Consider the following 15,907-nt stretch of genomic DNA (forward strand, 5'->3'; position numbering starts at 1 on the left):
TTTTCCTCATGCCCAGTCTGAACCTCCCCTGTTGCAGTTTAAAGCCGTTCCCTCTTGTTCTGTCACTAATTCCCTGGGAGAAGAGACCAGCACCAACCTCTCTACAACGTCCTTTCAGGGAGCTGTAGAGAGTGATGAGGTCTCCCCTCACCTTCTCCTCCTCACACTGAACAGTCCCAGCTCCTTCCATCGCTCCTCACAGGGTTCACTCTCCCGGCCCTTCCCCAGCCTCGTTGCCCTCCTCCCTCAGCGCTGGGTTTCACCCCGAAGCCGCTTCCCACGCACACAACTGCAGTGTCCCCTCTCCAGCTCCCACGGCTGCACAGCTCCGCGGAGGGAGACCCTGCAACCCCCCCAGGCAACCTGTGCCAGGGCGTCACCATCCTCACACTAAAAACGCTGTTTAAATGGAACTTCTAACATATATATATATTAATTTTTTTGTGCTCGTTGCTTCTTGTGCTTTCACTGGTTGCTACTGAGAAGAGTCTGGCTCTGTTTACACCTTCCCTTCTATTACACAAATTATTTATACGAATGGATGCGAACACCTCACGCCTTCTCCTCTCCAGGCCGAACAGTCCCAGCTCTCCTCCTTTCCTCGGAGCAGAGACGCCCCGGTCCCTGTGTCACCTCCTGCCCGGCACCGGGCTCTCTCCAGTGTGTCCATCTCTCTCAGCTGGACAAACCATCTGCTCAGGAAAACGAGACGTGGCCTTTCTGCAGCTCCGGTCTCGGTCATTCCTGCAGAGGGCTCAGAGCTGGAACCTGGAAGCGTCGCGGGGCGGGGGCACAGGTGAACCCCTGCCGCGCCCCCAGAGGCCCTGCGAGCCCCTGCAGGCCTGCTCACGCGGGTTTACGTGTCTGGTGGCCACGTGCACCCACACACCCCTTCTACGAGCTGTTTTACTCGCCCCCCACCCCAACCAGGGGCCCCCCACCCTCTCAAGGCCCACGATTTGCTGTTCTACTCACACTTTTCTTGGAGTCATTTTGCTGGTCGATGCTCGATGGGAGCCCCCGGGGCTTTCCGCATCCCGCCGGCACTCGGAGGGTGTTTGTGTGAAACGCTGAAAGGCTCCGAGCACTGGCGAGGCAGAACTTCCCTCCCGCCCCCTTCCCTTGCCCTGTGGCATCAGGGATCGTGGCCTGGAAGGATCCACGTGGAAAGGGCAAACTCTGGGTTTTACGGGAGGCGCAGAGCGTGTGGGTGGGACGGTCCGAGGGGGGAATTTTCTGGGCGGTAGCACTTGGGTACAGGGGACGCAGCCGAAGGCGCAGCGGGTCCGGGGGGGCTCCCCGTGCTCAGCGGCCGCACGCAGATGGTTCGTGCCCCACCAGCAGCTGCTCTCGCAGAGGCAACGGGTGCAGGAATGTGTTTGTGTGGAGGTTTGTGCGGAGGCTGAGCCAGCGCACGCACCCGTGGGCGACCGCCCCAACACCGGGGACGCTCCAGGTGACACCACGACGGCCAGTGCCTGAGGGCTTCACCTTTCCCAACCGGCTCATGACATGGAAGAGCTTCAAACTAGGTTCAAAGGGGGAAGGGATAAAACGGCATTTACTGGTGATAAGCTACGGGGTGGCACGGCCACGTACACAGGACGGAGCGTTCCCGAGGGCTGTTGCTCTGCCCCGCCGTGCGCCGCGTCAGTGCGGGGGGGTGCGGGACCATCGCACGCTGGGGGAAAGGGAAGGCTGGGAACAGATGAGCTGCCGGCAGTGACAGCGAGCTGTCCTCGGCAGGCTGGGGATGGCACCGGGCCACAGGCCGCCCCGTCTGCCCGAGGACGGGGGACTCCCGAGATCCAGATGTGCACCCACAGCTCCGCGGCCCAGCGGAGACACCCCAGCACGGTCCAGGGCTGGCAGGAGGAGCTGCTGGCAGCCCGGGGCTGCGCCGCACTCTCCCATCCCCTCCGCGCTCTCCCATCCCCTCCGCCCCCCCGCACGCCCCGCAGGAGCAGCCCCGAGGCTCCTGGCAGGGCGGCAGCAGGACCTACAGACACAGGGACAATCTTCTCCCACACGGACAATCCCGGCCCAAGCCCTGACCCCGCCGGAGGAGCAGGGAAGGCTCCCGGCCCCACCGCACCAAGCGGAAAAGGTGCTGAGCCGCCGGCCAGGCCCAGGGCAGTGGCTGGAAGCCCCATGGCCGCTGCCAGCTGGTTTGCCCCTCCCTGGGCACAAGGGCAGCGCAGCCCGGGCCGCCTTCCCACCGCTCTGCCCCCGGCAGCCGCAGGAACTCCCCACCACGACACAGCCCCGGCGAGCTCAGGCCCTGTCCCGTCTCCCTGCGTCCGGCCCCTTCCAGGTGCTGCCCCCAGCCCCGTCTGCTCCCCCCGGCTGGGTCAGAGCCACGCAGAAAAAACAAACCCTGTCTGCTCCCAGCGCTGCTCCCCCCCAGCATGGGGGTTACACCATCCCAGGCCAGGATCAGGCCGTGCTGCCCGTGGTGCTGCCCCCTGAGATCTCCCCAGCGCCTCACACCTGCGGCTGTGCCTGGGGGCCCCGAGGTTGGCGACACCAAGGAAAGCCCCTTCCCTCCCCCCAGAGGGGACGGGCTGCAGCCACCAGCTGCTGCCCCGGAAGGGACAAGCCGGAGGAAGGGCAGGCCCCAGGTACAGAAATAAATCGATATATTAGCGTGTACAAAACATGCTGCTTCCTCTGTACAGTGCCCCAGCCGGGCGCAGGCTCCCCCCGGGGAGGTCACACATATATAAATAAGGCCCAGACGGCTGCAAACAGTATTTACAGCCCGCGGGGGGCTAGCGCCTGCTCTGGGGCCAGCCCCACCAAGACCAGCTGCTAGGCCCAGCCCGCGGGATCCTCCAGCCCGGCCCGGCCAGGCCAGGCTCATTTCAGGTCCACATCGAAGTCCAGCACCAGCAGCTTGGTCTCCTCCGTGCCGTTGCGGCTGCCCACGGCGCAGACCAGCTTGGTGTTGGAGGCGCGGATGCGCCACACCACACCCCCGCTGCCCCCGCTCTCCAGGGCCACCAGGTTGCGGACAAACTCGCCCGTCTTGAGGTCCCAGAGCTTGACGGTACCGTCATCCGAGCTGGTCACCACGAACTTGGAGCTGAACTGCAGGCAGGTGACGGCGCTCTGGTGCTTGCTGGGCCCTGGAAGCAGAAGGACCCGTCAGTCCTGCGCTCCCACCCCAACGTCCGGCTTCTCTGGAGCACCCGCCACTGGGCAGCGCCTGCCCTGCCCCTGCCCCTGCCCCTGCCCCTGCCCCGCCCCACACCTGCCCGGCAGCTCCCAGCAGCACTGGGGTGGGAGCGGCTGCGTCCCGCGCTCACCCTGCAGCGTCTGCAGACACTGTCCCGTCTTGATGTCCCAGATCTTGACCGTGGAGTCGGCGTTGCCGGAGACCAGGATGTTGTCCCGTAACTCCATGCCGCTGGTCAGCGACTGGTGCCCCATGAGGGTGTGCAGACAGTTTCCGCTCTCCACGTCCCACACTCGAATCGAGGTGTCCAGAGAGCCGCTGACGATGTGCGTCCCGTCAAACTGCCCGGGGAGACACGGCTCAGCGCGGAGCGCTCCGGGCAGGGCCTCAGGGGCTCAGGCACGGCGGAGGGACGTGCTCACGTACCCGCGGGCTAGTCGGGGCGCACGCGCGTTTGCCGGCACCGTCCCCCCCTCTGGGAGATGGACGTGGGGACGTCGGGGCAGAGCGCGGGAGGGAAGGGGGAGCCGGGTCTCACCTGCAGGGAGTAGACGCGATTGGTGTGTCCCTGCAGCGTGTGCGTGCAGCTCTCGCTCTCGGGGTCCCACACCTTCACCGTGTAGTCGTAGGCGCCGCTCACCACCTTGTGCCCGTCGTACTGCACGCAGCGCACGGCCGCCACGTGCCCCATCAGCACGTGCAGGCACTGCCCCGTCTCGATGTCCCAGAGGCGCAGTGTGGCATCCCGCGAGCCGCTCACCACCCTGCGGGCCAGGGCAGCACGTCGACGCCGGGACTCGCCCAAACGGGGTAACCCCGGACACTGCCCCAGGAGCGGCCCCGACTGTCCCCCCCCACACACAGTGGCTCTCAGCGAGAGCTCTGACGCCCCCGAGCCCGGAGCAGCCCCCAATCCCGCCCGTACCTGTTGCCGTGCAGGTGCATGCAGCGCACGGTGGAGGTGTGCCCGTACAGCGTGTGCACACACTCGCCCGTATCCGCGTTCCACACTTTGAGCGTCCGGTCTGTGGAGCCGCTGATGACGACGCTGTCCCTCATCTGGGACGACCACACGCCCCCGGTGTGGCCGACCAGCGTCTGCACGCACTGTAGGGAACAAGAGCCGGGTCTGGGGAAGGCCGAGCTTAGCGGGAGGGAAAAGCGATGTGGGATTTCCTCTGGGTGAGGGACGGGCCAGCCCACCCCCTGCAGAGACCCTGGCCCCGCCGCAGGCTCCTCTCCGCAGTCACAACCCCTCACTGTTCTACTCCCAGGTGAGTTCCTCGCCCTCCCGGGCTCTGCAGGGTGCTCCACGCTTGCTGACTGCCCGTGAAAGCGCACGCACGGCCAGCAATTCCCCTTTTGTTACTGCACCCACCGACCTGTAGCTAAAACTGCCCTTCCCTCTGCTCCTGCGGCCACGGGACCCACCTGACCCTCTCCCCATGGCAAACCCACCTCAAAGGTCACTGTTGCCTTTCACTCCTCCCCCTGCCCCTGCAGCCACTCGGCAGAGCAGCCCCGTGACGTGACCGGGGACAAGCGCTCACCTCCCCCGTGACGGCCGACCACACCTTGAGTGTGTTGTCATCGGAGCCGCTGACGATGCGGTTGCCGCAGAACTGCAGGCAGGTGATGACGTGGTCGTCATGTCCCTTCAGCACCTGGATGGAAAACACCACGTGTCAGTGGTGAGGTGAGGGCAGCCCGGCGCAACCGCGAGCCTCAAACGCCTTCGAGAACGGTGGGGGAGCAGCAAGTGCCGAGGGGAGGAAGGAGAGGGCAGCGAGGGGGAGGAAGGACAATGGGGTCCCTGTAACACCCACCCTTCCCTGCTGCTGCTCCACAGCGCAGCAGCAACAGCCAACTGGTGGCTACTGCTGGGGGACAGTGGGCTACCTGGGGACTACGGATGGGCCTTGTGGCTACTAAGTCCACACAAGCCATCGAGCTCAGAGCTGACGTTCTGTCCTAGGCCAAGAATGGGCCCACTGGCATGTTTAGGACCACCAGCTCCGTTTTCCACCCAGAAAAGCTGCACCAGCTGCCGCCTCCCCAGCACGGCGACGTGTGACGAGGGCAGCAGGGGCGGGCAGAGATCAGGCAGGGCAGGCAGGACCCCGCGGAACGGCCCAGCACGAGGGCAAGCGGCAGCTCGGTGTGAAAACCGAGCCCAGAGCCGCCTTCTGTGGCCACGTGTTAAACTTCCCTCAGGCAGGGGGGCACAGGGTGGGTGTCCCCGCGGGCAGAGCGCTGCTCACAGGGTGCAGAGCCCAGGGTGTGGGGGGCTGGGAAGGGGCTGCCCGCTCTCTGCTGCTTCCACCCCGTCCCAGCTCCCCTCGCACAAAGCTCCAGAGTCCAGCTCTCAGCACGGACTCCTGAAAACACCCACCTTGGGGGCTTTAAGCTCCCCGCTGCGCCAGTTCATGTCAATTTTGTGCTGCCGCATGAAGGCAAATTTCCAGGGGCTGTACATGAAGCCAGGGCTGAGCAGGCGCCGCTTCCGCAGGTTCAAGGGCTCCTCGATGCCTGCGGGGGAAAACACGGCGGGATCACGGGGTCCTGCCCGTGCCCCGCGCAGCCCTGAGCTGCCGATCCCAGCCCGCGGAGGAGGGGGCTTTACCTTCCTCACGGCACTTCTCTCTCCAAAGCAGGTTATCTTCAGCCAAGACCCTCCAGTAGCGACAGGTCTGGGCGGCACGGAGCAGGTCCCGAGGCTCCAGGAACGAGAGGACATAGAGTGCCAGCTGCAGGGGCAGCAGCCGAGTCAGGCGCGGGCCCCCGTGGCCGGTAACGTACCCAGTGCCGGGGCCAGCCCGTCCTCGCCCTGCCCTCGCCTCACCTCCTTGGGCAGCAGGGAGATGAAGTCTCTCTGGAACTGGGGCTCAATCACCTGCATCATGTACTTGATCTGGGAGGGCTCGCAGCGATCGATGAGCTCATCCAGAGCCAGGAGCTTCTCTGGGCCGCTCCAGCGCTGAGGAGAGGGGATCAGTCCCTCCCCTGTGGCCCTGCGCAGCGCCCCGGCCCCCGCCCCGACCCCAGCGCGGGCTCCACAGGCCGGGGGGGCCGTGGGAACAGCGGGGGCTGCGCTGCCCGGAGCCTGGAGACCAGCCTGGGGGCTCTGAGTCCCTCCACTGGAACACTGGCTGCGTGACAGCGGACAGAGCAACAGCGCTCCAGGACGAAGGGCAGCACGAGGGGGCTAACGCCACTTCTGCGTTCCTTTACTCGAGGCAAAACTCACTCAAAACCCACCGTGGGACCCAAACCCGGCTGCGGCGGGTGTCACGCAGATGGGCTCCCCAGGGCTCAGCTCCCCTCCCGCGGCCCCGCAAACCCAAAGCTTCTGGGAGGCTGGCGCTGGGCGAGGGTCCCTGCCGGCCTACCTGGAAGGTGCGGAGCCAGTCCTGCAGCTCGGGTGGGGGGGCAACCGAGGGGATGCGGCGCCGCCGGGCCTGGCCCGCTTTGGCGTTGCGCAGGTCCCCGAAGGTGGTGGTGGGACTGGGCGTGCAGGGGCCCAGCGTCCTGGGGAGAGACCAAAGCGATGGTGAGACACGCCAATGCCTCTCCGGGCGGTTCTCAGACACCGTCAGGCACCAGCTCGAGCCTCCCCCCAGCCAGCCCCCCCGTCGCTCCCACCGGCAGACGCAGCCCCTCAGCCCAGCGGAACAACAGAACCGGGCGCCGGCCGGGGGCACCCCGAGGGCACGTAGACCGACCCCCAGCTCAGGCGGGACCAGCCGGGCGGCTTCTGCGTCCCGCTGAGGACGGAGACCCCGGGGCCTCGGCCAACGCCAGATGACTGAGGGGGGGAGTGGTGGAAGGAGCCCCCCCAGCCCGGGCCAGCCCGCAGCGCCGAGCGCTCGCCTCACCTGCTGTACTCTGAGCCCTTGCACAGCTTCTTCCCGGGGGACAGGGCCCGGCCGTCCAGGCCGTGCTCCGACTTCCTCTTCATCTGCGGGGAGAAGGCAAGTCAGGGCGGGCGGGAGGGGGCCCACTGCGTGCTGGCTGGGCCACGGCTCTTCTGCCAGGAGCGACGGAGCAGGAGACCCAGGCTAGCCAGCCCCCGGGCCCAGGCTCACACTGCGGGGGCAAGCGGTGGCCACCCGAGCTCTAGAGCTGGCTAAGAGTTAAATTCTGTGGGGGAAAGGGAACCTGGTCCTTCCAAAGGGAATATTGGACCAAGTCAGGCAGAGAGCTGCACCGCGACAAAAGCGTGGCTGAGAAAAGCTGCCAGTAGCCCTGCTCGGCCCCGCTGCGGGCACGGCTCGGCAGGGAGCAGGCAGAGCTGTGGCCCGACCTCGGCACGGCAGCAGAGCGCACCGACGCGGCTGCATCGAGGGGACCTACATCCCTCCAGCTCCGCACAAGAAGGGGAAGGTGGGGAGAGAAGGGTGGCCACCAGCCAGGGCTGGCAGGTGCCAGAAGGCGAGTGCGGGCCTCCCCAGCCCGGGCCGGGAGCGGGGGGCTCCTTCCCCCTAGGACCTGACCCGGGCAGCAGCCACAGCCCCCGCAGGCCTCCTGCAGGCCCCTGCCCGACCCCACAGCGGCGTCCTGCTGCCCCAGTTCAGGCTCTGCCGGGGACTGGCACGGCCAGGGACTGCCAGCAGTGCTCAGACGGGCCAGGACGGTGCCGCCATCGCCAGCCCCCGCAGCCAGGCTGTGCTCAGCCGAGGGCCCCGCGGCTCCCTGGCGCATCCCGGGGTCCGCAGCAGCAGTGGCAGCCACACACTCCCCCTGCAGCCGGAGCCTGGAGTGTTATGACAGCCCGTGGCCCGCTCTGGCCACAGCAAGCAGAGGGCAGCTGTAGGCTCCGAGGCCACCGGCCACCAGGACGGGACCACAGTGCCAGCGTCAGCTCGGGCCTCCTGGGGCCAAGCCCTGGCCTGGGGCCGTGCTCGCAGCAGCGTTACCTTGGGCCGCACGTGACGGAGGAGGCCGCCATCCTCCGTCCGCTGCAGGTAGTCTATCCAGCGCTCCCCGATGGTGTAATAGAAGTAGACGTTGCTACCATCCTCCCCTTCCTCACTGTAACAGCTCCCCTCTTCCTCTTCTTCCTCCTCCTCCTCCTCCTGCTCCCCGCAGACTGTGGAGCTGACCGGCTCCTGCGCCCCTCGCCCACTGGAGCCGTCGGCCTCAGGTCCTGACCCGGGGCTCCCCTTCCCAGAGCGCTCGGGCTCCCAGGGGCCTGAAACATCCTCCTCCTCCTCCTCAGCCACCGCCTACAACAGGGGGAGAGGGAGAGGCAGGGTCAGGCCTGCAGCTCTGCGCCCCAGCTCTCGGGGTGCCCGGGGCCACGCCGGGGAGCCACCAGCTGCAGCAACGGCCCAGGGAGGGAAGAGGAGAGGGTGAGCTGAGCAGAGCCAGAGAGGGGAGCGGCACATGGAGCCGGGGCACTCTCTGGGGGGCCATGGGGCAGCCGGTCACTCCCCAGCCCCAGAGGGAGCACAGCGTGCGGCGGCCGCCCCACGACCCGGCCGAAAGCGGCGCCGGACACCACCCCAGCTCCCCTCTGCGCCACCGGGAACAGCCCCCCGCAGCGCGGTGCCCGTGCCCAGGAGGGACCCCGCATCAGAGGAGGCACATGGCAGCCTCCCACCCTGCGCCGAGGCCCCTTTGCCCTCCGGCGATGGCCAGGAACCTGCCGGCACCTTCCTGCCCAGAGAGGGCAGCGCTGTGAGTAACACCCCAGCACCAACACAGAAACGTTCGGTAATTGCTTGGAGGAAGCAGAACAACGCCCCTGCATCACCCGGGAACGAGGAACTGTTTTCCAATACACTAATAAAACACCTCAAGCAGCAGCCCGGGATAATTTGCACCTCAGAGGCCTGGGAGCAGCACAGGAGATCACCAGCCCACAGCAATTAATTTTGATAAATCCTGGAACACGGGGAAAACTGCAAAGACCAGGGGAGTGTGCGAGTTGTGCCAAAACTGAGGAAGGCAGGAGAAAAGTGAGTGTTTACAGAGCCTGACATCGGGCAACCGAGAGGCCAGCGGGGGATTCAACCAGTAAAAGATAAGTGACAGGAAGGTGCTTTGTACCAGCTGATGGGACTTTATGAAAATAGGGCTTTTCAAATAAAACTGAGTTTATTCCTTGAAGCGTTACATTTGGTTAAAAAAAGCAATTCCATAGGTCACACCGATGAGATGCACTCATACACCTGTAAGCGTCTGACCAGGGCACAGGCTTCTGGTGAGAAGGGGGACGCTGGTGGCGGCTTAGATCAAGAAAGAGCCCACGAGCAGACCTCAAAATGCACCTGTTGACAGGAAACTGCAGATTTTCTGCTGATGGGCCTAGTGCAGGCCTAAAGGGGGGGTGTGGAAAACCACAGCCGTCAAGATTTGTGTTATTTGTAAGATGGAAGCAGATAAAATCTTTTCTGAGTAAATTTCAAGCCCGACGCTCGGGTGGGCAGCAAGGACAGGACAGTCCCACATTAAACACATTTCAGTGCGCCCGGAGGCAACGTTCTCCACCTAAAGACAGGGAGGGCAGGGAGCCAGCCCGGGACTGCGCGTCCTCCAAAGCAGTAACTGGGGAGGACCGAGGGGTCACACTCGGCACAAGCTTTGGGCTCAAAAGCCTGAAGAGGGAAGAAGTGTGAGCAGGAGAGCAGTGCTACCCCCAGGCTGCCCTGGACGCTCAGTCCTGCCGTGCCCAATCCACGTTTTCAAAATGCTTAAAACTTGGAAGATACCGCTCAATCTCCTCCCCCAAACGATTCAAAATCTGGAGAAAATATTTTAGAGGAGAACAAATGGAGAGGTGGTTCGGTCACAATGCAAAAAATACCCGTGGGGAAGGGAAAGCCCCGGTGCTTTGCAGGGCTCTGCCCAGCACTGCCACGCTCCCCGCAGCTGCAGTGGGTTTATCGACATCTAGAAACGAGGCCTCGGTTCAGCGCCTGCCCCTGACGAGTCCCCAGCCTGCGGGCAGACTGGTCACCGCTTCACACGCCCAGTTCGACGGGGCCCTGTCTGGCAGGTTGGCCAGGAGCAGGGTCGGGCCCTCGGGCAGAGCTCTGAGCCCACAGCCCGTCCGGACACACCTTCTCGGGAGGGAGCCCCGAACCCAGGCGCCTCCTGCCCTTCCCCTGGCGTCTGCAGCGGGGGGTCACACCTCAGTCTGATGGTGACAGACGTCGGGACGACACCTCCCTGTCGCCGACACCTCCCAGGCAGTCACGCCCCTCCCCACACCCCCTGTCCTCTGCCTGAGCTGCTCTTGGCAGGTGGATTTCCTCAGCCCCCGACAGCTCCATGACGGGGCAGAGCTTGGCAGGAGACACGGCCTGCTGGGCTGCCGGGCCGGGGGAAGAATCTCTCTCCACACCCAGTTGTGGCCTCCAGTGACGAACCACGAGTGGAACGGCAGGACTGCTGGCAGCAGCCCCCAGGGTGGCGGCCGCTCGGGGCAGGGGGGCGGCAGGGAGCCTCGAGGGCCTGGTGTTTCTCTCAGGGCAGAGGCATCACAGCAGCCAGAGCAGCTCCCGGCCGGGCTCCGCACTCGGGGGCCACCACGGCCTCCGCAGGGCACCCCAAGGCCCACTGGGCCCCGAGCACCTTGGCCCCCCACCATGACGCTCCCCCAGGCTCCCCCCTTATGGGGAGACTGCGGACAGACCGCGGGGCTGTGACAGGGCGCAGCATCCCCAGGGCCTCCCGGTGCCCAACGCAGGCACACCCCCTGCTCTGTCCCTGCCCAGCTACCCCCAGCGCGAGAACCCCCCAGCTCCGGCGCTGCTGGAGGGGGATCACGCCAAGCGGGGAGGCGGGGGAACCCCACCTTTCTTTTCCTACCTGCGGCACAGGAGCTTTACTGTCCCCCTGCAGAGCAGGGCTCCCCCTCGCAGCTTCCTCATTGCTCGGCCTCCTCCTGCAAGTCATCCGCTGGCTGTTCAGCTCCAAGATGCGGGTGGTGATGCCTTTGACGTGGAGGAGATCATCGAGGGAGTTGAAGCCCTTCAGTTCCTGCGAGAACAGACATAAGATGCGACACAGAGCCAGGAAACCCAGGGACCAGCCTCCAAGCAGGACCAAGCTTACTCACACCCTCCTCAGACAGGCTCTTTCCTGGCCGGTCCAGACCCACCAGTTTGCACCTCTCAGACCCACCAGCTCCCTTTAGACCTTCAGGAGAAAGAGCTGGGGGGGGCACAGCAAGGCGATCCCTTTGTACTGCAAGTCCTGGCTGCCGCTGCCTGCCAAGGTAAGGGATTCCCCTGCCCAAAACAGCCCTTCCCGTGGAACCTCGCCGTCCCCAGCGGCAGCAGGCAATAGCCCCCCCGAGCTGCTCCAAACCCAAAGGCCAGAAGCTCAGACAGGGGGGTTGTGCCTCCCAGCTGAGCAGCACCAAGGCTGGGGCCTTCCCTGCCCCACGCAATCGCCCTTGTCTGCGGCTCCAGGGAACGGGATGAGCCCCGGGCTCCTGCCGAGCGTGTGCGAGGACCCCCGGTGCTGCAGAACACAGGTCAGGCACCGCCCAGCCCCACGCTCCCGCCGGCCGCTGCTCCCCCCCGACGGCCGGCCCAGCCGTCACCGGGGCAGAGGGGCGCAGCGTGGGGAGCGTCCACCGTTCTGGCTAACGGCGTCAGGGCCGCGATGAGGCTCCCACCATCCTCTCAAACCCGCCGTGCATCATTTTAAGGCGTTTCGGCCGCCTCTCCCCTGCAAGGGCTTCACCCCACAGCCCGGCTCCAGGGACAAGCCCCGTTCCCGTGAGCCCGCGCTCACCTGTTCTCCCACCGCCGGTCCCCGCGGTTAACGCCTCTCGCTCCTCCGCCCCCCCGTGTTTACATTCCTGCCGCGTTCATAACCGGTGACCCTGCCCCTCTCAGCCTCCTCTTTTCCAGGCCAAAAAAAGTGGAGCTCCTCCAGCCCTGCCCTGCCCAGGCAGCCTCCCCTGCCCCGCTTCCTCCTGCGACACCGATGCCGGGTCCCAGCCGCGATCTCGCCGGTTCTTCGCAGCGTTAACGGCAAAAAAGCGCCGTTAATGTCCCGGTCTCTGCTAAAGGCGCCCCGGCAGGTGCAGCCCGAGATCTCGCGACCCTTCCCAGGGCCGGGCCACGCCGGAGCCCGTCGCCCGCCGGCCCCGCCGCTCCCGAGCGCTCCACCGAGGGCAGCGGCGGGATCTCCAGCCCAGCGCGGCCGCACCGGGCGGGCTCCTGCCCCTTCCCCCGGGAACTCGCGGGGTTTCTCCGCTCTTCGCACGCAACGTCGCCGGCCGCCAGCCCCGGGGCTCTGCCCCCAACCCCAGCGACGAGGGACCCGCCGGGCCGGGCCGCCCACAGACGGGCGGGGCTCCCCGGGAGAGCCGCCCTGCACCGGGGGCCGCCGCCCGCTCCCCGCCCCGTGCCTGCGGACGGACCGGCGGCTCCCTCCCCCCGCTCCCCTGCGGCAGCCCCAGGCGCTGCGCCCGGAGGCGGCCGCTCGTCCCGGGGGGGGCGGCCGCAAACGGCCCCGCCTGCCCGTCCGCGGAAGCCGGGGGGAAGCAGCGCTGCCGCCCGCGCCGGTACCGGCCGCACCCGCCCCGGGGCCGGCGGGTCAGCGGAGGCAGCCGGTTGCCCCGGGACGGGCGGCCCCGCCTGAGCCCCGGCACCCCCAGCCCCGCTCCCGCGGGCCCCGCCGCCCCCGCCCAGGCCCGGCCGCGGCACGGGGCCGCCCCCACCCGCACCTCTCTCTTCCGCACGATGCCGCGGGCGCGGCGGCGGCCAATGCCGCTGAGCGCCCCCTCCAGCTCGGCCACGCCGGCGCGGTTGATGTCCAGCTTCCCCCCGCCGGGGCCCGGCCCGCCCGGCCCCGACATCCCGGCACGAACCGCCGCCGCCGCCGCGCAGGCCCCGCGCGCACTGCGCAGGCGCGGCCACGACCCGCCCCCGGCGCCCCTGGCCCCGCCCTCGGCGCCCTAAGCTCCGCCCCCAGAGCCCTGACCGTGCGGATCCAGCGGCTTTATTGGCAGCTGCGCGGCGCGGGGCGGGGCCTCCCGGCGTGGCCCCGCCCCCGCCCTCAGCGGCGCTTGTAGCGGCAGGGCCGCAGGCGCAGCCCGGGCACGGGGCGGCGGCGGGGAGGGCCGGTCTTGGCGAACTCCAGCAGGTGGAAGAAGGCGCTGGATAGGTCCTGGGGCAGAGCCGCCTCAGCGCCGCGGGGACCCAGCACCCCAACACCCCCCCCCCCACCTCCCTGCGGGACCCAGCACCCCAACACCCCCCCCCCCAATCCCCGCGGGACCCAGCACCCCAACACCCCCCCCACACCTCTGCATGCACCAGCACCTAACCGCCTCCCAGACCCCATCGCCCTTCCTATCACAGCCCCACCGTGCCCTGCGTCCCCCCTCCCACACCCCAGCACCTCAACCCCCCCCCGGTCCCCCAGACCCACTCCCAGACCCCAGCACCACAGCCCCCACATGTCCTGAGCCCCTCAAACCCCTCCCAGCACCATGCCCCAGGTCCCTCTGACCCCCAAGCCCCCCCATCCTAGACCCTCACACCCCCCCACGCTGTCACCCCCCCCAGACCCGCAGCGCCCTGCCCTGCCGCCGCAGCAGGACAGGTGCTCTCTGGCTGCCAGGGACCAGGGGCTCCTTCCCGGCGCTTCCCGGTGCCCCCCCGCGCTCAGCGCAGGACGCCCCCAAGGGAGGACACACCTTGGAGACGCTTTTGAAGCCCAGCTGAGCCATGGCGTTCACGAAGGTGCGGGTGTCCTCGAAGCGGCTGGCCACTTCGGCCACCATCAGGGTCCCCCTGCAGGACACCCCAGCCCTGAGCAGCGGCAGCTCCCGGGGCAGAGCCCCGCGACTCCTGGCTCCCCCCGGCACCTCCCCCAGCCGCCTACCCCGGCTTCAGCACGCGGTTGGCCTCTTCCAGGATCTCCTGCAGGTTGGTGCCCATCAGTGCCAGGCAGAACACGGCCACGTCCACTGACTCAGCCGCCAACGGCACCTGCCAGGGACCCCCCCCGAGGATGACGAGGGGGCTGGGGCAGCCCTTCTGCTCCCCCCGCTCTGCCATTCCACCCAGGACCTTCTCCTTGGAGCCCGCCGACGGGGGCGCCCCAGTTTTCCGCACAGATGTGCGCTCCCTCTCACGCACGGGACGCTTGGCACCCCGCCCGCCCTCCCCTGTCCCCCACAACCGCCCCCCCCCCCCACCCCCGGGTGCCCTCCCTCACCCCGGCCCCCCGACCTCGGCCATGTCGCAGACGGTGACCAGCGGGCTGAGGGGCACCAGGTCGAAGGAGTGAACCTTGTTCCTGACACTGCTCGCGATCTTGCAGTCGCCGCACCCAAAATCCGCCACCACCAGCGAGGCCGGCCTGGGGGGGGAGCGGGGGCTCAGAACGCCCCTTTGCCCTGCATCCCGCCACCCCCGGGCCCCCCAGGCCCCCGCCGCGGCTCACCGCCGCTGCAGCCAGCGCACGATGCGGTTCACGGGGTGCTCGGGCCAGCGCCCCACTTGCTGGGCGAAGCCGCGGTGGTAGATCTCGAAGGCCTCGGGGTCGCTCTGGAAGAGCCGCGCGGCCTCGCGGCTGGTGCAGGTGTAGAGCTGCTCGTTGAGGTACCGGAACCGGGCGCCCAGCAGCCGCTGCTCCATCCGTGCCCGCAGGGCTGCCGACCGGCCCGACGGAGCCGCTTCCCGGCCGGGCAGCGCCGGGGCGACCGGCCCTGCCCGGAGCTCCTCCGCCTGCCGCCGCTCGTCCTCCTGCCCGCTCCTCCGCTGCCTCCGCCGCCGGCGCCGTGCCGGCTCCCCGGCCGCCGCCCCCGGCTCCCCCGGCACGTCTGGGGGCACCGGAGGGAAGTCAGGGGGGCGGCGGGCGGATCCCGACCCTGCCCCCGGTTCCCTGCCGGGATCCCCGGGACTGAGCGGGGCGGGCGGCGGTACCTCTGTCCGGGCGCTGCCCGCTCGTCTGCGGAGCTGCCCGCTCCGCCGCTCCCCGCCCCGCCGCTCCTGGTGCCTACCGACCCACTCCTGGTACCTACAGAGCCGCTCCCGGTACCTACAGACCCGCTCCCGGTACCTGCCGGCCCGCTCCCGGTACCTACCGACCCCCTCCCGGCACCTACCCATCCGCTCCCGGTACCTGCCGATCCGCCCCCGGTACCTGCCGGCCCGCCCCCAGTACCTACCGACCCGCCCCCAGTACCTACCGACCCGCTCCCGGCACCTACCGACCCACTCCCGGCACCTACCAGCCTGCCTCCGCTGCCCGGGCCGCTTCCGCGCGGGCCCGCCGTCCCGGCCCGGCTCGGCCGCGCAGTCCCCCGGGAGCCGCCGCTTCCCCGCCGCCGCGGGGCCCTGCGGAGGGCGGGGGCCGGTCACCTTCCCCCGCGCCCAGGGACCGGCCCGGCCCGCCGCCGCCCCGTGCGCGCAGCCCTTACCGGCCGGCCCGGGCCCTCGGGGGCGCCGCGGGGCCCCGGCCGAGCCCGGGCCCGGGCGGGACCCCCCGCCCCGTCGTTCCACTCCTCCTGCTCCGCGAACATGGGCCTGGCGGCCGCTGCGGGCGGAGCCCACGTGTGCCCGCGCGGGAGACTAGAGCGGCCCCGGCAGCGCCGCGGAGCAGCGCCCCCTGCGGGCGGGGGGACCGGCCGCTGCCTGCGCGGGGCGGTGCCGCGGGCGCCCCCCCCGCCCGGTGCGCCCCGCCTGTGCCCGGCCTCGCCGCCGCTCGCCGCCCGCCGCCCGCTGCCCCGTGCCCGCCGCCCCGTGCCCGCTGCCC

General features: G+C 68.5%; 1 protein-coding gene across 5 annotated transcripts; it reads right to left on the minus strand.

Moving 5' to 3' along the window:
• Positions 1 to 2,622: 2,622 nt before the first annotated feature.
• On the minus strand, positions 2,623 to 15,676 carry RRP8 (ribosomal RNA processing 8). Of its 5 annotated transcripts, none has more exons than XM_074860719.1 (18): positions 15,573 to 15,676; positions 15,384 to 15,489; positions 14,594 to 14,972; positions 14,380 to 14,509; positions 14,030 to 14,067; positions 13,842 to 13,938; positions 10,994 to 11,164; positions 8,095 to 8,403; positions 7,054 to 7,136; positions 6,568 to 6,706; positions 6,021 to 6,155; positions 5,802 to 5,925; positions 5,571 to 5,707; positions 4,729 to 4,842; positions 4,104 to 4,285; positions 3,717 to 3,942; positions 3,309 to 3,519; positions 2,623 to 3,128 (listed from the first exon to the last, which is right to left on the minus strand). In XM_074860719.1, exons 1-18 carry the CDS (start codon positions 15,672 to 15,674, stop codon positions 2,860 to 2,862), a joined length of 2,952 nt encoding a protein of 983 aa, XP_074716820.1. In that variant the 5' UTR covers positions 15,675 to 15,676; the 3' UTR covers positions 2,623 to 2,859. The 5 variants fall into 5 exon arrangements, with proteins under 5 accessions (XP_074716820.1, XP_074716819.1, XP_074716821.1 ...); XM_074860718.1 differs by having other exon boundaries at positions 14,030 to 14,136; XM_074860720.1 differs by lacking the exons at positions 13,842 to 13,938; positions 14,030 to 14,067; positions 14,380 to 14,509; ... (1 more) ...; positions 15,384 to 15,489; positions 15,573 to 15,676 and adding an exon at positions 12,867 to 13,021.
• Between the last annotated feature and the right edge of the window lie 231 nt (positions 15,677 to 15,907).

Source organism: Strix uralensis, chromosome 2, assembly GCF_047716275.1.
Source record: "Strix uralensis isolate ZFMK-TIS-50842 chromosome 2, bStrUra1, whole genome shotgun sequence".
NCBI classification, from domain to species: Eukaryota; Metazoa; Chordata; class Aves; order Strigiformes; family Strigidae; genus Strix; species Strix uralensis.